The sequence below is a fragment of the Equus quagga genome, chromosome 12 (genome assembly GCF_021613505.1).
Source record: "Equus quagga isolate Etosha38 chromosome 12, UCLA_HA_Equagga_1.0, whole genome shotgun sequence".
Classification (NCBI taxonomy): Eukaryota; Metazoa; Chordata; class Mammalia; order Perissodactyla; family Equidae; genus Equus; species Equus quagga.
Genome location: NC_060278.1, coordinates 89324919 through 89347319, shown reverse-complemented (window position 1 = coordinate 89347319; position 22401 = coordinate 89324919). Strand labels below are relative to the sequence as shown.

Here is a 22401-nt window from a genome sequence, read left to right as displayed (position 1 = left end):
GAGTCTTTGCTCTTGACAGGGGAGGGAAATGGAGCTTTACGGAGCCTTCTGCCCTCCTTGGGGTCCACATGCAATGATCTCATCTGGAGCCTTGACAGACCCTGGGGGACAGGCAGAAGGGACAGCAGATGGCTGCCCTGGCCTCTCGAGGGGCCTGGCATGCTGCCTCTGTGGCCACTGCTGGCCCACCCTGCAGGTCAGCCCTTCCGGGCTGGGATGAGTGGCCCGGGCCAGAGCCAGGGTGGCAGATGGGCAGGCAGCCTGGGCCTTGGCCCGAGGGTGGGGCTGTGGTGGCCTGGGCGGTGTGGGGGAAGGCGGACCAGGAAGAGGCTCCTGCTCCTCCGTGGAGCGGTTGCTGCCCCGCAGAGTGAAAGTTCTGGGTCCCTCAGCTCAGCTCTGCCCTTCTTCCTGGGTCTGTCAGCCCGTCAGCCAGTCTGGTCCCTAGAACCTGGGGAGGAGGTGGTGTATTGGGGTGAGGTTTGGAGTCTGGCAGGGATGCACCCTGGGAGTTGGTCATATTGGATTTGAGGCCCTCCTCTGGGATGCGAAGCCTCCATGGGCATTAGCTTCACAGAATCCAAGAATTAAATGTAGACACAGCAGCGCTGACCGGAAGTGGTTTTCTGTAGGAGAGTGGGACGGGCTGGTAGTCTTCTCCTCTTAGGACTGCTTTACTCATTCGGCAGCTGTTTGCTGAGCGGTTCCTTTGTGTGCCAGATAGCGCGGTGGGCTCGGCCCTCCTGAAGCTCACATCCTAGTGGTGGAGACCGACATTCCACGTGCAAGCAGACCGAAGAGTAAGATAATTAGTATCACAAATAGGCCTGTGATAACATTCCATGAAAGAAACACAGATTTGAGATGCACACAATGGGCCTAGAGGGGTCTGGAAGGCTTCTGTGAGGAGGTGGCATTTAAGTGGGGGCTTCAAGCAGGAGGGGGAGCCACTAGTGTGCAGATGCAGGGCAGGGAAATCAGGCAGAGGGAACAGCAGGGGCAGAGGCTTGGAGGTGGGACAGGCGAGGTGTCTTGAGGCTGCTGAGAGGAGACCTGAGTGGCTGGAGTGTAGCCTCCGGGAGGAGGAGTGGGAGAGGAAAAGACGGGGAGGTGGGCAGGAGGCAGCCTTTTTGTTTTGTTTTTAGGTCAGGTAATTTGCATGTGGCCAGCCCTCATGCTCCAGCAGTTAAGATTTGGAGCGCTCACCACCACGGCCCGGGTATGTTCCTGGTCAGGGAACCACACCACTGGTCTGTCGGTTGTCCATGGTGGTGGCTGCGTGTTGCTGTGATGCTGATGCTGTGCCACCAGTGTCTCAAATACCAGCAGGGTCACCCATGGTGGACAGGTTTCAGTGGCGCTTCCAGACTAAAACAGACTAGGAAGAAGGACTTGGCCAAACACTGCCAAAAAAATTGGCCATGAAAACCCTATGAATAGCAGCAGAGCATTGTCTGATATAGCACTGGCAGGCGAGGATGGTGCAAAAAGACCAGGCGGGCCTCCACTCTGCTGTGCACAGGGCGGCTAGGACTCAGAATCGACTCAACGGCACTAACAACAAAATTTACATGCAGTAAAATGAGTTTTGACAAATGCATACAGTTCTGTAACCACTAGCACAATCAAGATACAGAACAGTTCCTTTGTGACCCAAAATGCCCCCTGTGCCCCTTTGTAATCAGTTCCTCCCACCTCCCCCAGCCCTTGACAACCACTGATGTTTTCTGTCCCTGTAGTCTTACCTTTTCCAGAATGTCATATAAATGGAATCAAATAGTATGCAGGCTGCTGAGCCTGACTTCCTTCAGTTAGCATCATGCATTTGAGCTTCAGCCATGGTGTTGCAGGAATCAGCAGTTCCTTTTTCTTGCTGAGTAGTATTCCATTATATGGACGTACCATCCTTTATCCATCACCAGTTGAGGGACATTTGAGTCGTTTCCAGATTTTGGTGATCATTGGAGGGTTTTAAACGGGGTAGTAATGAGGTTAAAAAAACATCACTCTGGGGGCCGCCCCAGTGGCGCCGTGGTTAAGTGCACACGTTCCGCTTCGGCAGCCCAGCGTTCGCCAGTTCGGATCCTACGTGCAGACTTGGCACCGCTTGGCATGCCATGCTGTGGCAGGCGTCCCACATATAAAGTAGAGGGAGATGGGCATGGATGTTAGCTCAGGGCCCGTCTTCCTCAGCAAAAAGAGGACGATTGGTAGCAGATGTTAGCTCAGGGCTGATCTTCCTCAAAAAAGCAAAAAGAAAAAAAAATCAGTCCATGTACCGAGTGGAGAACAAATTAGTGGGGAGCAAACTGGCCATCGTGAGGATTAAATCCAATGATTTGGTGATGAATCTGGCCCACCAGAGGTACTCAGGGATTGTTCAAACCAAAAGGCTATGCCCTGGGGCAGCCAGGGAGGCTTCCTGGTGGAGGTGGCATTTGAGGTGGAGAGGTGAGGAAATGAGAGACAGGTACAGAGTAGAAGGACGCCCAGGCAGTCAGAGTCCCCATGGGAACAAGGCTTCCCGCTCCTGACCCAGCCTTGGCATACGAGGGTTTCTAGAAGGTGGTGTCCAGGGCCCGTATCAGAACAGGCGCGTCTCAGGGCCCACCCCAGCCCCGCGGGGCTGACTCTTGGATGGGAGACAGCCAGGAGATCTCTGCTCTGGAACAGTCTCTTCCTTGGTGGCTGGTAAGAGGTGACCTCCTCCGGCCTTCAGGAACCTCCTGTCCCCCTGGTTCCCTCTCCGTCCCCTCAGGGCCAGCTGGGAGCTGTTGCTGGGCTTCAGACCACCCATTGCCCCGTGCTGTGTTTCTGCAGAGGGGCCTCGTGTTGCATCCCTTTCATCTCCAGCCCTGCGGGTCGGGAGACCGGCTCACCCGCTACGCCTGCGGACCAATTCCACCAGGGCCGTGCATCTGGAGGCAGTTGCAAGCGTTCCAGTGGGCCCCAAATCTAAGCTTCCCCCTTCAGTCCTCCTCATGCAAAGATTCATCATCTTGCATTTGTGTAGGGTCTCTGCAGAAAGCGTTCTTTCATGGAGCATTTAAAATGTGGCTTGAGAACAGCGCCCTGCTTCTCCAGCTTTCGGCCCTGATGGTGAGAGCCAGGGTCTGGGGTCCCAGCCTGGACTAGGTAGATGAGATGGCTTCAGAGAGAACCGAGGCTCCGTCTTATTCTGTGCCAGGGACCTCTTAAGCTCTCGGCTTAGAATAATTCTCAGAATCTTTCTAAATGTTTAAAATAAAACCCAAAGGAAACCAAATATATCAAAATACAGTTCTCAAAATATGTTTCAAAATTATGGTATAGTAATACGTGTGTTTACGAACTCGTAAGATCTGGTGACAGCTCTCTTTACTGTAATTTCAAAGTACTGATGCGTGTAAACAATATTTTGACATTTCTGCAACAACTGCTATGTGACATGAAAATATCTGTGGTTTCTTTTGGTGGCAAAGTGACAGGTCATACTAATAGAACCGGGGTTTGTCCAGAATAGAAGGAAATGCTAATTTTTAGTTAGAGGTTAGTGAAAATAAAGGTGTGATTTTTTTTTTTTTCCCTTGCCATCTGAGTTCACGGACTCCCTGAATTCTGGTGCAGATGGAAGCGCCTGAAGTCTGCAATCTGAGTGCCCTTGGGGGTCTCTCTGGGTGACCTCGGGCACAGCCTGTCTTCACTGTGCTTCTCTGCTGTTCTTTGTCTCTGGAAGAGCGGTGGTGATCCCTGTCCCGCTGGCCATGGGGTTTCTGTGAGGACCCCTGGGTTGATTCAGATGGAATGTCTCTGTAAACTGTGAAGCCCCGTGCCACCGTGCGAGGTCTCGCTATTATTAGCAGGAGTGTGAGCTCATGTTTGGCCCTCCAGCCCAGCATCGACCAAGAGACTCTTCCTGGCCAATTCCCCCAGGACTCCTGGGAACCAGGCCATTTCAGGGAGCGGGTCTGCCTCTGAAAGGCTGCTTCCTGCAGGCTGACCTCATGGGTCACTGAGGGGGTGTGGGGGGATGGCCCGAGATGCACTTTGTGGGCAGGGAGTAGGTGGGCGAGCAGGAGGTTCCTGGCGTAGAGAGACCCCTCTGATGCTCCTGGCGTGGCATGGGGGTCTGAGCCAGCCCTGGAGCAGCTCAGGCTCTCCCTGACTCTTTGCAGCTGGCGTGAGGCTGGGATCTGGAGGGCCTGCCCGCCCTGGGCTGTGGACGGCAGAAGCCACACTCATCCTTTCATTCATTCATCCGCCATAAACAATGATGGGTGCCCGCTCTGTACCACGTCCTGTTGTGAGGGATGCCGGGGACCAGACACGAGTCAGACCCCTCACCTGCCCTCCTCCCAGCTCTTGGGGAAGATAGAGTTGAAAACAGGCAAATGCGCCCTATACTTGTTAGCACAAGAGACGAATGGAGTTCAGCATGTGGGGTTTGAATCAGATTGGGGAGGAAAGAATGCTCTGAAAGGATAAGATTAGGAGTTAGCCCAGCAGAGGCCATTCTAGCAGAGGGAATAGCCTGAGCAAACCTGGGAGGAGGGCCCACAATTAATATGCACTGGCCTCGGGTCAGAGGGCCTGTTTGGACTTGAGCTCCACCACTGCCTTGCTTGAGCAGCTCTAGAAAACTTCTGAGCCTCAGTTTCCTGCTCTGCAAAATGGGAACATTTTCTGTACGTACTTTACTATCAAACTATTGTGCTCCTGCTGTGCTTGGGCTGGGGCCTGGTAATTAATGAGCCTCCAGATAGGTGGTAGTTACTTCTTGGTTGTGGCAAATCTGGATATGGGGATGCAGGGGCACCTGGCAGAGGATGCAAGGGCAGGGGCAAGACAGGAGTGGGGAGGAGACCGGGGCGGCTAATGCAGAAGCCGATGGAAACTAGTGGAGGAGATAGAAAGCTAGCTGCTTTTTTCCAAGTTTTCTCTAATACACAGGTGTTATCTCTGTAATCAGAGCAAAATAAACATTTTCTCTAAAGGGAAAGGCTGCCTACCCTGGCAGCAGTGTGGGTGCCCCGTTCCCATCCCCCATCCTGCCCCCCTCCATTCCCCATTCTCAGGCTGAGTTAAATAATCAGGGTAAGCCTCAAGGGGGAGAGAGGTCGACTTGAAGTACTGGTCAGAGGGGATGGGTGTGGAGGGGCTGGTGGGCTGCGCCTGGTCTGGGCACCTTTCCCCAGCATCTTTAGGCTGGCCTTTTTGACTGTGGGGTTGAGAATTGGGGGCCTCCAGAGTCTGAGGGGGACATTGCTGGGCAGCGTGGCCTTTTCCTGTCTGCAGAAGAGGATGAAGTTTGGGGTTTCCCCATTGATGTTGGGGGGACTCCAACAACCTTGCTCTGTAGCTACTAGGCCCGCTGAGTCCAGTGGAGAGTGGCCCTTCCCTCCCCGCCTCCACATGGTTGGGGGAACTGGGACGGAGGAGAGACTCAGCAAGGCCACTGAGCTGTCTTTGAAGGAGCTGGGAAGGCTGAGCTCCCCGCCCCTGTCCCCCAGCTCCGTCAGTTGGATCGGACAGTCCCTAGAGAGCTTTCTGGGGTAGGGGGCCAGGACATTCGGAGGCTCAGTGAGGTCTAAGAACCTCCGGAGCAAACAGGGTCCTGCCCTCCTAGGGCCCTTCTTCACGTCCCAGTAGCCCCTTTCCCTGCCCCCACCTCAGGCCTGGAAAGCTCAGCCCCTTTTAAGACCCGCATTCACCAGCCCTGCCGCCCACGGCCCAGCAGACCCGGCCGTGTGGGCCACAAGCCGGCCTTTGTGGACTCGCCCTCTCACGTGGGCCGTGCCAGGAGGGGCCGCCCCGCATTCTGCTGCAGCTGGGACAAGCCCCTGAGGGGCCTGGGCCCCCCTTGGCTACCATGGAGAGATGGAGCTGGCAGGAGTACAACATCCTGCATTTTTGGAAGTTGACTGCGGGGAAGGGCAGGCCCTGCAGAGACAGCTGCTCCTGTGAGAAAGATCATTCATTCACTCAGTTATTCAATAGATGCTTATTGAGACTCTGCTCTGCGTCATGTCAGGCCCTGGGCTGGGGACTTGTGGTGCTGAGACACGTGACTCTTGCCCTTTTAGGGAAAAAGACTGGAAGGAAGCACCCTGCATTAGAGTCACTTGAGGAGCCCCATGCCCAGAGTTTCTCATTCAGTAGGTCTGGGTTATGGCATGAGAACTTCTGACAAGTTCCCCAGTGATGCTAATGCTGCTGGTCCAGGGACCACATTTTGAGAGCCACTGTGATTCAGGTCCAGGTGGAGGAATTATGAGTGATTTATGTTTTCTGTATTTTCAAAACTGTATACCATTTACTAGGTTGTTTTTTTGTTTGTTTGTTTTGCTGAGGAAGATTTGCCCTGAGCTAACATCTGTGCCAGTCTTCCTCTATTTTGTATGTGGCTCGCTGCCACAGCATGGCTGATGAGTAGTGTAGGTCTGCACCCAGGAACAAAACCTGCAAACCCTGGGCTGCCAAGGCGGAGCATGCCAAACTTAATCATCATGCCATGGGGCTGGCCCCTATCTGATTACCATTTACTTTTATAAATAGAAAAAATCAGTTATTTAAAAGTTAAAAAAAATAAGTGGTCCCTCAAAATGACTCCAGTGCTCTGGATGTGATCCTGTGTTAAGGAATGTCACCTCCCATGATCTAAGTGTCATACATTTGTTGATGTTGCCCAGCACCATGAGCTTGTATGTCTCCTGTACTTCCTCTTGGTTCATCCTAAGCTTTGAGTCCACTCAGACCCCCACCTCCTCCTCCTCACCAGGTCCTGTCGGTGTGACTGCAGACAGAATAAGTGAAATGCTAGTAAATGGCGTGGAGAGCATTTGAACACAGGCCTGTCTGGAGGCTGGTTTAGCTTAGATTTAGCGACCGGCCTACACTTCCTGAGTGCCGTTTCCTTTATGCTTCCTTAATCCGCCAGCTGAAATGGCATGTGGACTCCTCACTTCCTCATTTCTTTAACTGATGTGATCATTGACTGTCCCACTTCCTCCTTTTCCACTTTTAGTTCTGTCCACTTGGCATGGTGGTGGGCTGTGAGTCTATGTGCATTGGGGTGGAAATGGGGTGGGGTCCTGGTGAGGCGACCGTTCCTCTGCAGCTGGTGCAGACAGACTCATCCACTTCGGGGTGCCACTGAACCCCCCCCCCGGGGGAGAGGCTGTGGTGGCAAGTGGGGATCACACCCTTCAGTCGATGGTGGGAACGGGCCGGTGTCTGCTGGTTGGGAGAAGCGGACACCTGTCCGGTCTGCCTTCCTCTCCCGAGGTTGGAACCGTTTGGGAAAGAGTCCCAGGAGTCCGACAGATGGATGTGAAACCCTCGCTGAGGTTTGGTCCTAAGAGCACTGGAGGGTACCGCTTCCTAGCCCTGCCCCTGAGCTAAATGGCCCACCCAGTCTCAGGATGCTGGACGGCCCCAGGCCATTCCTTTGGGGAAAGGGAGCCTCAGAGGTCTGGTGAACCCAGCCATCCGGACCGTGGCCCCCGCTCCAGGGCCTGCGGAGTTGTCTGTTTGATTCCTGGCCCCACTGCCTGTCCCATCGGCACCGTGCTGGCTGCCTTCTCCTGCTCCCCTGGGATGCCTTTGGCAGATCATTCATCCTTGTGACTCAGTTTCTCTTTTTAGTGTACAGTCTTATTTATTCCATTCAGTCACACTCAGAGTAGATACTATTATTCCCATTTGTGACTCAGTTTTCATATGTGTTGATAGACATAATAATTATCCATTTTTTTCCGCTGGGTCTCCCCACTCATCCCCTTACACTTTGTGTCCAGTGATTGTTTCACAGTGATAGACATCTTTGTGGGTTTTTTTCCCTAGCCACGTGCGCCTTCGTTCTTTCAGTTAACATTTGTTGGGAGCCTGCAGGGTGCGAGGCCCTGTAATGGGTGTGGGGGATGCGACTGGGAGCGAGGTAGACGTGGGGCGGCCCTCCAGACTCTCACAGTGTCTCTGGGAGACAAACTATTAAATAAAGAATTGCAGACGTGCTCATGATGACAAAGGGGAAGTGAGGGACGTCTGGAAGCTGGTGACAGAGATGGGCAGGAGCTGCCCTGAGGAAGTGAGGTCACCTCCCCACCTCCCTTCACTTAAACCCAAACTCAGACTCTTTACTTGGCCCTTCAAGGCTCTGGATGGCTGACCCCTGTCTGCTTCCCCAGCCTCAACTTACCCCCATAGCTATCCTGGCTGCCTTGCTGCATCTTGACACACTGAGCTCTTTCCTGCCTCTGGGCCTTTGCACACCCTGCTCCCTCTGCCTAGAGTAATCTCCCCCTGGCTCACTCTCTTCGTGGCCGTTCCTTCCTGGCTCAACTCAAATGTTCTGTCTTTAGAGATGGCCTCCCTGAGCGTGTCCTCTAACGTAGCACCTTCTCCCATTGCTCTATCTTATTACCCAGGGGTTTCTGTTTGTCTGGTCTTCATAGCTCTTAACAGTATCTGAATTTTTAAATTTGTTGGTTTACTGTATGTCTCCCCAATGAGACTTGGGGCTCATGCAGAAGACACAGAAGGGGCCACCTTAGTCTTGGTCGCCACTGTCCCTCCCCACCCCCGTGCTTGCACAGAGCCTGGTGCACAGTTGGCACTCATCAATGCTTGTTAAATGAGCCTCTCCTGCGTCCCATGTATTAGTTTCCTATTGCTGCTGTAACAAATTACTACAGATTTAGTGGCTTAAAACAACCCTAGATTATTATCTTACAATTCTGGAGGTCAGAAGTCTGAAAATCAAGGTGTTGTCAGGGCTACATTCCTTGTGATGGTTCTGGGTGAGAATCCAGACCCTTTTCCACCTTCCAGAGGCTGCCTTCACTCCTTGGTTTGTGGTCCTGCCTCCATCTCCAAAGCACTTCCCTCCCACCTCTGCTTCCGTTGTCACGTGGCCTTCTCCCTCCTTGATTCCCCAGCCTTCCTCTTATAAGGACCCTTGTGATGACACTGGGCCCACCCGGATAATCCAGGACAATCTCCCCATCGCGAGTTCCTTAACCTAATCACATTTGCAAATTCCCTTTTGCTGGATAAGGTAACATATTCACAGATTCTAAGAACTAGGACATGGACATTTTTGGGGGGCCATTATTCTGCCTGTCACACCCAGGCCCCCGACTTGCCTAGGACTGCATTGGGTGTGTCCTGCACTCAGGCACCCTGGCCACTGCACAGGGTCCAGTGCCCTGACCGCTCCTTCCCTCTGCAGGATGAGATCGAGGAGCTGCGGGCAGAGATGCTGGAGATGCGGGACGTCTACATGGAGGAGGACGTGTACCAGCTGCAGGAGCTGCGGCAGCAGCTGGACCAGGCGAGCAAGACCTGCCGCATCCTGCAGTACCGGCTACGCAAGGCTGAGCGCCGCAGCCTCCGTGCTGCCCAGACGGGCCAGGTGGACGGCGAGCTCATCCGCGGCCTGGAGCAGGACGTCAAGGTAAGCCGGCGCCTGCCCGCCCCTCACAGGTACCCTTGTCCAGGGTGGAACCACAAGCCCGAGTGGGGCCCAGGTTAGCCCAGCTCACTCCTGTGTGTTGTTGGACAAGGTGTACCACCTCCCTGGGCCTCAGCTTCCTCATCTGTAAAATGGGAACCTCTGGTGGACCGACAGGCCATCCGCCAGGGACTTCCCAGAGTGATATTGCATTATGAATCCCACGGACAGCAGCTACTGTTGGAGCGTCGGCTGCACACCTGGTGCCGGGCTCACGGTCCGCGGGGCCCTTTATTGTGGAGTAGTGAAGGCCTGGAGCTGGCTGGGGCTGGTTCCAATCTTGGCTCCGATAGGCCCCAGTTTTGTGATTTTGAGCAAGTCCCCTACATCTCAGTTTCCTCGTCTGTAAAATGGGTGTAACAGCAGCCCCCGTCTCGCAGGGCTCTAGGAGGGTTAGAGGAGACCACTAGGTAGAGGTCACGGTAAGCACTCAAAAATGTCAGCTGTTATTATTATTCCCATTTTCCTGATGAGGAAGGTGAGGCTCAGAGAAAGGAGGTACCTGTCCGAGGTCGAGGGACACTCGGCCAGCTCGCTGCTCTCTGCCTCAGGCAGCAGAGGGGTGGGCTGGGGGCTGGCAGGTGGGGTCCCCGGAAGAGAAGTCCACGCTGTCCGTGTGAACCCTGGTCTAGGGACTGAGAACTCGGGGGACCCAGGCACGGCCCCCTGCTCTCAGAACTCAGCCCAGCATGATCAGGGGGATGTAGGAGCTAGGGGTAGGGGCACCTGGAGCCGCCTGGGGACCCTAGGGAGCCTTCCCGCAGGAGTGACATCTGAGCTGAGGCCTGAGGGAGACGTGGGCATGAGCCGGGAGGGGGAAGGAGGAATGCTGGGGGAAGAGGCCCCGTCAGGGCCAGAGGGGGTGGACGCGAGCGCAGCCCCACTCGGCCTTCTGCACCTCTCGGATCTTTGCGCGCAGCAGGACTAGAGGTCTGTTGTGCAGACGAGGAAAGTGAGCGCAGGACGGTTATGGCTCCAAGTCCCTCGATCAGAGACGACAGCTCCCGGGATAAATGCTCACACAAATACGCAAATCCCAGGACTGGACTGGAGGCATGTGGAGCTCGGGAAGCCCAGACGAAACTGAGATGGGGCCCAGGGAGTCGGGGGTTTCGGGCAGGGGCACAGAGAAGTCAGCCCCAGAGAGATGAGGCGGGTGGAGGGCGGCTGGGCTGGGAGCAGGCTGGCGGGGCTGCCGGCGCCTGGATGGGAGGGGCGAGAGCGGCAGGGTCTGTGGGAGGGGGCCTCCACGAGCTGGGCGCAGGGGAGCAGGGGAGCGGCCCCTTCTGTTGGGATTTGAACTAGCCAATCAGACCCCCGTGCCCCGCCTCCTCCCTTCTCTCTCCTCTGCAGCTCCAGCGCTGAGCTCATCCACGAGGGAGGGCCGGGGCGGGACGCCTCTGGCTGCCGTGCTTTGTCCCATGTGCTGGGGATGTTCTGGGGCGTTTTTGGAGGTCCTCAGAAGGCTGATTTCCCTGGCATCGCCTAGGAAGGCTTGATGGACCCCGGTGGGGAGGGGGCCGGGAGCTGCCTCGGACGGTATCCCTGGGGACTCTGACTTGCTCTGCCAGCTCCTTGGCCCATACCCCTACTGGCATGGGGCCACCACTGGGCCCTCTGTTTCCCCTTTTGTTAAATGTCAGGATTACAGCAGCCGAATCTTCAGAGTTTTGCAGTCCCAGTGGTTTTATCGAGCAGGTAGTTTATTAGTGAGGGGACCACGAATGAAACCTCAGGCCTTGGTACCCCCCTTCCCTCTCACTCTCTGCTGGTCCTCGCAGCCTACGGGACCCACAGAACCTCAGCGGGAACGTTGCCCAGCATGAGGAAGGCAGGGGTGGGTAGGGCAGAGACCTGCTCTGCCACTTGCTTGCTGTGTGGCCTTGGGAAAGCTCCTTCACGTCTCTGAGCCTCAGTTTCCACATATGGAAAATGGAGGTAAAACTAGTCCCTACCTGTAGAGTTTTTTGTGAGGATAAAATGAAATATCTCAGCGCCGGCCCGTGGCCGAGTGGTTAGGCTCGCGCGCTGCGCTTCCGCGGCCCAGGGCTTCGCTGGTTCGGATCCTGGGTGCAGACACCGCACCGCTGGTCAGGCCACGCTGAGGCAGTGTCCCACGTAGCACAACCAGAGGCACTCACAGCTAGAATATACAGCTATGTACTAGGGGGCTTAGGGGAGAAGCAGCAGCAAAAAAGAAGACTATTGGCAACAGATGGCAGCTCAGGGCCAATCTTTAAAAAAAAAAAAAAAGAAACGACTCAAGTAAAGAGAGTGCTGAACACAGAGTCTGGCACAGCGTGCTCACCCAGCAAATGAGCAAATGTTGGTTGTGGTGGTGTTGTTCAGGAGAAGAGCTTATAAGGTGCTAGTGGGACAAGTGGCTGGGGCCTGGGAAGGAAAGGGGAGGCCGGAATCTCAGCCTCCCAGGGTGGAGAAGAGTCACCTGGAGGCCGTGTTCACAATGCAGAGTCCCAGGTGCCACCTTCAGGGCCTGGGATCCTGGGGGAGGGTGTCAGGTCCCAGGAATGTGGGCGGCAAATTTCCACCTGAAGGGATGCCTTTGGGAGGCCCAAGGACACCCCAGTAAAACGTTTCCTTTCTCAGAAACATGGAAAAGTGCTGGCTTTGGGTTCAATTCCCGGGTGACCTGGGCAGGTTGCTTCCCCTCTTTAAGCCTCAGTTTCCTCATCTGTAAAATGGGGGTGACATTCCCACCCTCCAGGGGTTCCCAGGAGGACTCGGTCACCCAGAGCCCAGAGGCTGCCTGGCCGGGGGGCACCCCTTAGTGAGCATTCCCATCCCCCTCCCCGAGGATTCAGAGTGACAGCGACACCCTGAAGCCTGAGGCCCCGATGAGCAGGGAGCTGTGGCCTGGAGGCTGCTGGCTGCATTTGGCAGGAGCCGGGCCCCAGCGCTGTAAACAGTGACCTCATGGCTGAGCGCATTTGTTTGTGCTTTGGGGCTTTGCCCTGGGTTCCGGAAGCAGCAGCTGCTTCACCTCCCATGGTATCTCACCCTCCCCACCTTGGGAGTCGTTGGGAGCATCATGAGAGGATGAAATGAGACAGGCAGGGGCCCTATGAGCACCTGACACAGGGAGCCCACTGTTGGGCTCAGTATTAATACTTTTATTACTAATATCAATATAATATGTCTTCAAGCTTCGGAGCAACAGCAGGGTCAGGTTGAGAGCAAGACTCGAGAGTTGACCCACCTGATTTTAAATCTTGGTTCTGTAGCTTCCTGGCTGTGTGACCTTGGGCAGGTGTCCCTTCCTTTCTGAACCTCAGAATGGGGATAACAGAGCCCTTCCTGAGGGGATGAAGGGCACATGGCGAGTGCTCAGGAAGTGACAGCTGATTCTATAAATCACCTGGGAGAGCGGAGGGGGCGCAGAGAGGGGAGGGGACAGGCCCAGGCCCCAAGGCTCCTGCCCTCCAGGCTGGCATGCTCTTTGCCCCCCGGGCCTCCATCAGGGGACAGGGCTCTGAGATCTGAGAGGAAGGGCTCTCCTGTCCCCACTGGAATTCTGTCAGCTGCCTGGGGTTGGGCTTGCTTGTCATAGCACCCCTTAGGGGTAGGGAGCACAGGGGAAGGAGATTCTGTGGAGAATGGGGCAGAAGGCTCCTGGGAACTCATGGAAGGGATGAAATCCATAGAGTCACTCCTGAACCCAGGAGGATCCAGGAATCCACATGGATCATGACTTCTTATTGGAGAGCGGGTTGCTGTCTCAGATCGAGGCCATGGTGGGGAGGGAGCAACCCCCCAGATGGAGAGGAGCTGGCCCAGGTAGGAACACAGTTGAGAGAGGAGCCCTGGCCCCCAGCAGCTTATCCGTCATCCCTGTGAGGGACATGGCCCTCCCTGGACAGTGGGTCGGGTGGGCGGTTGCGGGGAGCATCCGCAGCCATGCTAGGGCAGGTGCAGCTTCCATATTTCAGTCGTTCACCCTTTTACCTCCCTCCCTTTTCTCTTCTTGGAGCCTTGGATTTGTTTGTTCATCCAACAAGCATTTATTAGGCACTTAATGTGTGTCTGACCCCGCACTGCTGCTGGGACACAGAGATGTGAAGGAATCCAGGCATGGTCTGGGGCCTTCATCTCTGTGTCCCATCACTCCCGACCCCAGGGCCTAAGCAGGATGAATGAATGAGTGAATGAATGAATGGAGTGGTGATCAGGACAGGGGCTCACTGGGTGATCTAACAGCCCAAAACTGGGGACCATAGCCAGGAGCCTGGGGCTAAACACCTCCAGCAAAAACCCTGACATCAAACTCAAGAGTGAGGTTGTGGGACATTGGGCCAAATCAGATGAAATCAGTGCACAGTGGTGAAGCAGTGATCTGGATGATGCATTCGAACTCCGTGTTTTTTTTGAGCATCTACTGTGGTCCAGCTGCCGGCCCAGGTCCTGTGGCCTTTATTCCTCACAGCAGCCCTCGTGAGGAGGCTGTATCGACCACCTCTTACTGATGACCACACTGAGCCTTCAGATGGGGAAATATCTTGTCCTGGGTCCCACGTCCCTGCTCTGATAGTGGGGTATTTCTCACCCCACTTTGTGGATGGGTAAAGTTGGTGGCCTAGAGAGACCGTGGGAGGCAGGAGGCAGCTTCTGGCTGTCCTCGGAGATCCTCAGGGGCAGAGAGAAGCAGTGGGCAGCGGAGGGAGAGGGAGGCAGGGCTGAATTTCCTTTCTGGCAGTTGTTTTTCCTGGCCAGCCTCACTGCCTGCCAAGGGGTCCGTGCCGAGCTGGGCCTGGGCCCAGGCGGAGGACAGAGCCAGGGAGGGCCCTCTTCCCTTCCGGCAGGGAGGAGGTGCCACGGTCATTTCCGAGACTGGCAGGCACGAGGCGCTTGGCAGTCTGCCCCACACATACCTCTTGCTGGCAGAGCGCTGGCCACGCTGGCCCCTCAGCCAGATCCCTGGGGCTCACCCTGACTCAGCCCACACTTGCTTTGTATGACCCTGAGCAAGTCACTTATGCTCTGAGCCTCAGTTTCTTTGCCAGCAAAATGGGGACAGAATTGGGGTGAAGATGCATGAATCTGGCACACGGTATGTATTCAGCAAACGGTAGTGCCCATCCCGCTCAGGGATGGAGTCTCGCTGTGATTTACCAGCTCAGAAGGTAAATTCTTCCTTGTCCCTAGAGGCCTGCTTTCCTGGCCTTTTACCCCCTGCTAGCAGGGGACAAGACAGACGGTGTCCCGGAGGAAGTGGGGTGTTACTGCTGCAGAGTCCTGGAAGTGGGGTTGGAGTGGCAGCTCTGTTAGCTCCTTTCTGCAGGGATGACTTGGGCACCTGCCCAGCCATTGTCATTTGGGGCATGTTTTGTATCCCAGACAATTGGAAACAGGCCTCGGGGTCCCATTGTGCCCTCCAGCAAGTCGTGCCCCTCTCTGAGCTTCAGCTTCTCGTGGCAGCAGCCCCACTCACGCAGCACCCACTGTGCAGGCGCAGGGCCAAGTCTTCTGGTGCAGTAGCTGGCTCAGTCCTCCTGTCGTGTGCTTGCACCCATTCTGTAGTTAAGGAGACGGAGGCACAGAGTGGGGAGATGATTTGCCCAGGCTCACGTGCTGATCGCTGGCAGAGATGGGGTGGAAATGGCTCTGGGGCTGCCCATCTTGCTCTAGGTTCCCGCTGCAGCTCACTTCCTTCCCTTTAAAATGAGCTTCTGGCCCTGCCACAGTCTCTTCTGAGAATTGGGCAAGAAGGTGGCTGGGAGAGACTTTTGGAAGCGTTAAATGCCCCAGGTAAATGAACAGGCATTCCTAAGAACAGGCAGGCCTTTACAGCTTTCTGCAGGCTGAACTGTGGTATAGAACTGGGAGCACAGGGTGCCTGCGTTTGGGTTTTAATTCTACTGCTTCCTGTCTGTGTGACCCTTGGTGAATTACTTGACCTCTCTGTGCCTTGGTTTCCTCATCTACCAAGTGGGGTGATGAGAGAACCATCCGAGGTAAGATCGTCCCTTAGCCTGCTCACGCCCTGCTCATCACCTGCCCTTGCTCAGGTCTCTAAGGACATCTCTGTGCGGCTGCATAAGGAGCTGGAGGCGGTGGAGAAGAAACGGGCACGGCTGGAGGAGGAGAACGAGGAGCTTCGGCAGCGGCTCATCGAGACTGAGCTGGCCAAGCAAGTGCTGCAAACGGAGCTGGAGCGGCCACGAGAGGTGAGGACCTCTTCTCTCCCGGGCAGGGGCAGGCAGGCATGTGCCAGCTCCACCCACCAGTGTCTCTGAACCTCTGTCTCTGCACGGGTGTGCCTCCCTGGCAGAGCTGTTTTTTCATTCATTCCTCCAGCACACATTTCCTGAGCACCTACTATGTACACTGTGTCCTGGACACTGCGGACATGATGGTCAATGAAAGACACCTGTTCCTGTTCTCAAGGAGCCCACAGGCTAATGAAGGAGACAGTCAGCCATCAAGGAACCACAGCTGTGGGAGGATTAACTGAGAAAACATGCAACAGTGCCCAACATGGGGCCTGGCCCTCTGTCCTCAGTTTCCTCATCTGTAAATGGGCCAATAATGCCCCAAGTCACTGTGAGGATGAGCTAGGGTAACTCGTGTGGACATGCTCCAGGGACTGCCATTCGGCCTCAAGTCTGTGCTGGGGCTGGGCCTCTGGTCGGTGTCTCGACACGGATTTCAGGACACTAGACACTTCCTGAATGTGGCCTCCAGGCACCAGCCTCTCTGTCTTTGCTCCTGTGAGTCCCTTCACCTGGCATGTCCTCTCTTCCATCTGCTGTGTGTTAGGTGTACAGTACGTTAGGCACCATGCTGGACCTTTCTCTCAGTAGTTTTCATAAAGGCCAATAACGTTGTGATTGTACCCATCTTATGGATGAGAAAACAGCCCAAGGTCGCACAGAGCCCAGTGGGCTCTGCAGAACGTCAGTTGGAAACCATCAGTCTAGATGACCTTGAAGGGCTGGAATCCTCCAGAATCCAGGGGCCTGTGTTCCAGATGGCTTGAGGTGCCTTCTGACCACAGAGGCCCAGTTGGGCCTCAGCCATCTGGCTGTTCACGAGGTAGCCTAGGATCGTATGTTGTTCTGGAGGCCTCCTCACCTTCCTCGAGGGTAGGCACCCCAGCGTTCCAGGACTGAGATGCCACAGCCCCGAGGCCAGAACAGTCCTTCAGCTGCCCTTCCCACTGGACGTGTTGGTGTGATGTGCCAACAGCTTCTCGGTGTGGACACCGGGCATTTGCTGCTCAGGGCTGCTTCGGAGCCTTATCCCGCTGCGGGGCTGGGTGGGAGGCCCCTCCCTCAGGCAGCCTCCTGCCCCCCGTGACCTGGCCTACAACGCAGCGCACCATCTTCACATATCTCATTGCTGCCTCCCTTGTTAGTGGAAAGGGAGACAATTTCAGAAAATGCCTTGGAGGTCAGTGTGTTCCCATCGTAAAGGAAGGGAAACTGAGGCCCAGAGAGGGACAGCTTGTCTGAGCTCTCCCAGCTTTTCCCTGACAGAGATGTGGCTGAGACCCTGAAGCCACTTCCCTTCTCTAAGTCTCAGTTTCTTCATCTGTGACATTAGGATAATAACAGTACCCCACTTATGAGGTTGTTTATGATCATTAATAAGATTGAGTAACCATAGAACACTATGAAAAAGTTAAAAAGAATAAGGTAGTGTGGAATTTCTGAAAAGATTAAACATAGAATTACTATATGAGCCAGCAGTTCCGCTTCTGGATATACACCAAAAAGAACTGAAATCAGGTACCCTGAGTTCATAGCAGCATTACCCACAGTAGCCAAAAGATAAAAGCAACCCAAATGGCCATGGATGGACAAACAAAAAAAAACTGTAGCACGTACATGTAACGGACTATTGGTCAGCCTTAAGAAGGAATGCAATTCCAACACATGCTACAACGTGGATGAACCTTGAAGACATGATGCTGAGTGAGATAAGTCAGTCACAACAGGACAAGTACTATATGACTCCACTTACAGGAGACAGAATAGTCAAATTCATGGAGACAGAAAGTAGCACGGAGATTACCAGGGCCTGGAGGGAGGAGAGAGTGGGGAAGTGGTGTTTAATGGGTACAGAGTTTCAGTTTGGGAAGACGAAAAAGTTCTGGAGATGGATGGTGGTGATGGTTGCACAACAATGTGAATGTACTTAATACCACTGAATTGTACACTTTAAAATAGATAAAAATGGTTAATTTTGTGTTAAGTATACTTTACCACAATTATAAAGAAAAGAATAAGGTAGATATACATGTACTGACCTGGAAAGATCTCTAAGGTACACAGTGAAGCAGGAAAAGAAGGTTCTAGAACTACACATATTGTGCAGTCCCACTAATTATTTTGAAAAGCCATGCAAAACAAACTGGTTCTGAAGCCCGTATATATATATGTGCAAATGCACACAAAAGCCTGGAGGAGAATCTGCTGAACTGCGGAGTTAGAAATGGTGGGACTAGGATGGGGAATGACTTTCGCTTTGGATTCTTTCAATGCTGTAGTTAGGTGTTTTTTGGGGGGGAGGGGGTGGATATTATTTGTGAAATTTTAAATGCAGTCAAGCATGTGGAGAGCCCTTTGTGGTGCCTGGCACACAGTAGGTCCTCAAGCAACACTGGTTCACTTCCCCTTTGCAGGTGATGTCAGCAAGGCTGGTCTGACCCTCCCTGACAAGCCCCTTGCTGTCTCAGGATCTAGGCAAGGAGGCGTGGCTCTGTGTTTATTTGCTGATTGCCCTCTCCCTCCTCCCTTTCCTTCCTGATGTGGTTTCTATGGAGACGAGGGTCCCTTAGCAATTCTTCTGCCAGAGCTGCTTGAGGCCCATCATCAAGATCTGCCTTTGCCATCCTGACAGGTTGCTGTGGCGATGCTGCTGCCCCGGCTGGGAACAGGAGCCCCCGGCCTGAGCTGATGTGGTTGCCATGGAGATTGCTGTTGCTAGAGAAGGGCGGATAGCAGCACTAGCCGTGCTCTGTGGTGGCACCGTTGCCCAGCTGGGCTGCAACTCAAGAATCATAACATCAGCCTCCGCCCATCCAGTATCATTCCCTCTTCTTGTATTTTAGGCAGAAGGCCAATGTCAGTGTTGACGTGATGTATTATAATATAGCTGCTGTGTCTGAGTGCTGGCTCTGTACCAGGCACCACACCAAGCATTTTACATACATCCTCACATTGTGTAACCAACGGCCTCCCAACATATGTAGTGTTGTTGTCCTGTTTTATAGGTGGACTCTTCTTGGCAATGTTTTCATTCGATATAATCCATATCCTGTAAAATTCACCATTTAAAGTGTACAATTCAGTGGCTTAATATATTCATAACATTGTGCAACCATCACCATTATCTAATTCCAGAACATTTCCATCGTGCCCAAAAGAAACCCCATAACCGTTGCAGTCACTCCCCACTCCCCCTGCCCGCCAGCCCCTGGCAACCACTCATCTACTTTCTGTCTCTATGGATTTGCCTGTTCTGGAAATTTCATACAAATGGAATCATGTAACATACGATCTTTTTTCACTGGCTTCATTCACTTAGTATAATGTTTTCAAAATTTATCTATGTTGAAGTATGTAGCAGTACTTTATTCCTTTTTAAGGCCAGGTATTGTATGGATGGACCACATTTTGTTTATCCATTTATCAGCTGATGGACATTTGGGTTGTTTCCACTTTTTGGTATCATGAATAATGCTGCTGCGAACATCTGTGTACAGGTTTTTGTGTGGACACATGTCTTCACTTCTCTTGGCTATACATTGAGGAGTGGACTTGCTGTATGTGGATGGGACTGGGGAAAGACATCCAGGGATTCTAATCCAGGACTCTCTATTTCCCAAAGCCACACTGACTCTTACAGTGATGGGACCTTCCTAGGACCCTGCTGTGTTTGCAGAACCTCCGAAGAGGCTGCTCATTCCAACAAGTACCTTCTTCTCTGGCACAGCCTTCTCGTCCTGATTCCCACTCTGATGGGGTAGGAAGGGTGCTGACCATGGCTTCAGATCACCTGGGTTCAAATCTTGGTTCTGCTGGCGTCATGTGGTGCAGCCTAGCTGCGGTCTGTGTGGTGCAGGGTCAACGGGAACTTGGAGTCATACGGGCCTGAGTTTGAAGCCTGGCTTTGTCACTTATTGGCAAATAACTGTAATGTTGGGCAAATCGTGTAACTGCTCCAGTGCTCAGTTTGTTAGTATCTAAAATGGGAATATTAATGCCTATTCCTCAGAAGTGTTTGTGAGAATTAATCGAGACGAGCAGGTGAAGTGCTTAGCAGAGAATAAAGGCCTGGTAAATACTGGTTATCATTACCCTCACCACCACTACGATGGCTGTGGGTCTGGAGACACATTGACCTTAGTTAAATAGATGTGCCTCTGGCAAGGAGCTCTAGATCGAGCTGCCAGTTGCCCATGGAAAGAGCAGTTTCGTTGCAAATCAGAGCCTGCAGTTGGCAGCATCTGTCCCACTGCCTTTTGATTTGGGGCTCATGTCTAAACCACTCCTTGTTTCCTCCCTCCAGGTGGTCTCCCCCAGCCAGGAGCCACACGGCCTCTCTGTCTAGTAGCTTCAGCCGCTCTGGAGGAAGAATGCCCCAGTCTTTGAGGTGCACCCACACCCCAGGTCCCTGCTAGAGGAAATTTTGCACACACAGCACAGTGTGTGTTTTCAATGAGACCTTTCCAAACATCCCCTCCAAATTTGGTGAAAATCTGCCCAGCTGTTTTGGCAGAAGGTTCATTTTATTCCTTGAAGGTTGGTCTTTGTTTCCTGGCAGCATGAAAGCATGGAAGATGTTAGAGGGCAGGGGACCGCTCCAGAGCTGTGCTCAGGCAGCCTCTCTCTGTGGGCTGAAGGGGTGGGGACACAATCTACTAGTCTCCTGGAGAAGGACAAGGGAGGACATAGCTCGTGCTCCTACTAGGAGCCGTTAGACCAAGGATGCTTGAGGCACCACCCACGCTGCTCAAAGGCGGCCTTGTGAGTTGCTGGTGGGTGGGGTAGTCCCTGCTGCATGCCAGGTCAAAGTGTGCCCTTGGGGTCTGGCACTTGTATTCCTGTTGGTGCCTGAATCCTGTCCTACTCTGCCTAGCCCTGTCCTCCCCAGGCCCGGGGCCAGAACTTCTGCCCCTGGGGCCTCCACAGAGGGGCTCAGACAGGCCTTGGCTCCCTTGAGGGGTACCGCAGCCCCCCAGGCACCTGGCCAGCTGCTGCCCTGCAGAGGGACAGAAGGTCTTGGTGCTCTGTGTGCCTGCCTTGTTTTCCCTCCGGGGCTGCAGAGCATTCTGGGAGCCCAAATGGCTTCCATGAGGTGGGGGAAGGGTCAGTTCCAACCAGAAAAGCCTGGAACCACTCTGCTCCTGACAAGGTTTGTTGCTTTGGCCCCTTTTCTCTGCCCACTGCCCTCCGTTCCTGGGAGCTTCAAGCCTCCCGGGGCTCGCTCTCTGCAGTTAGAAAGGTGTTCAGTGACTTTTCTTGGGGAAAGTACATTTTAAAAACAATGTACTGTGACTTTCCCCCTCCACCCAACAGGTAATATATGCTTAGTAGAGAAAGACCAGCATATACAAGTAAGCCAGAGGGAGAAAAAATTCACCTGGAATCCAATATTCAGAGAGAATTACTCTGAGTAATTACCAAAAATTATTTGGATGGAAGGTGCATATACTTCCAATACGTTTTTCTATTTATGCGCACAAACGTATTGAAATGTATATATGCATTTTTTTTTTTTTTACTAAAAAAGTAATTTAAGCTCAGTGAAGCAAAAATATCGTTGAAAAGCACGTAAAAGCATGCCTAGCATACTTGCAAGGATGGAAAAAGCAGACTCTAGTTGCATTGGTTGCCTCGGGCAGGAAAACTGGTGACTGGGTTCACTGTGTTCCTTTTAGTACTTTTTGAAGTTTGAACCATGTGAATGTGTAATCCAGAAAATGATAGAAATAATAATAACCGTACATAGAATAAAAGAAGAAAGTCTCTCTTAACCACGTCCCTCAATTCTACTCCTGACTCAGTCTAACTGGTGATTATAGTTTGATTTGTACCTTTTCAGGCCTTTCTCTGTGATCATACAGTGTATATTTCTCTATGATCATACAGTGTATATTTCTCTATGTATTTTGCTTTAATAAAGATGGGATTATATTGTAGATACGGTTTATGTAACATACAGAGTAAGGTCACATGAACATAGACTGTTTTTTTAAATGCTGAATGTTTTGGGGTTTTCTTCTGCCTAAGGTGCTTATTATAAAAATCAAAGATCACAGAGTCAAGTAAACATAGGGAGGAAAGAAAGTCTAAAAGAAAGAGCACCATCTATTTCAGTATTTTAAACACAGAGCCGAAGGTCAAGAAGGAGCTCTAGCCGCCTGTCAGCTGTGGTCACCCTCAGGTTGGGGAGGAGAATGGGTGGGGTGTACACAGGGGGACTTCTGCTTTGTCAGCATTGTAGAGATTACAGTGAGAATGTGTTTTTGTAGATTGATTTTTTTTTACTATTCTGTAATTAAAAAATTTTTTTTAAAGAAAAAATGCTGGAAGACCGCGTGCCCCATCCAAAAAAGAGATGTGGGGAAAGAAAAGTACAAGATCCCTGTATTCTTGTTGTTAACGGCTTGGTGTATATTCTTCAGACCTTCCCCCATCTGCACGTGTGTGTGCGCACACACATACCCGTCTTATTTTTATGGAAATGGCAACATGCTCTAGGTTTTTTTTTAAATAACAGCTTCATTGAGAGATAACTCACATACCATAGGTTTGTCTTTTTAAAGTATACAGTTCAGTGGTTTCTAGAATATCCAGTTGTACAACCGTCACCACTGTCTCATTCCAGAACATTTTCATCACCCGAAAAAGAAACCCCAGGCAGCAGTCACTGCCTATCCCTCCTCCTCC

The 22401-nt window shown here is 52.9% G+C and overlaps 1 protein-coding gene across 4 annotated transcripts in view; it reads left to right on the top strand.

Annotated features, from left to right (window-relative positions):
- Positions 1-22401, top strand: part of SOGA1 (suppressor of glucose, autophagy associated 1) — a 71841-nt gene that overhangs the window by 11521 nt on the left and 37919 nt on the right. For all 4 annotated transcript variants that reach the window (XM_046678755.1, XM_046678753.1, XM_046678757.1 and 1 more), the window contains 2 exons: positions 9206-9430; positions 15511-15669. In XM_046678755.1, coding sequence (XP_046534711.1) covers positions 9206-9430; positions 15511-15669 — 384 coding nt within the window. The remainder of the gene's footprint in view (positions 1-9205; positions 9431-15510; positions 15670-22401) is intronic.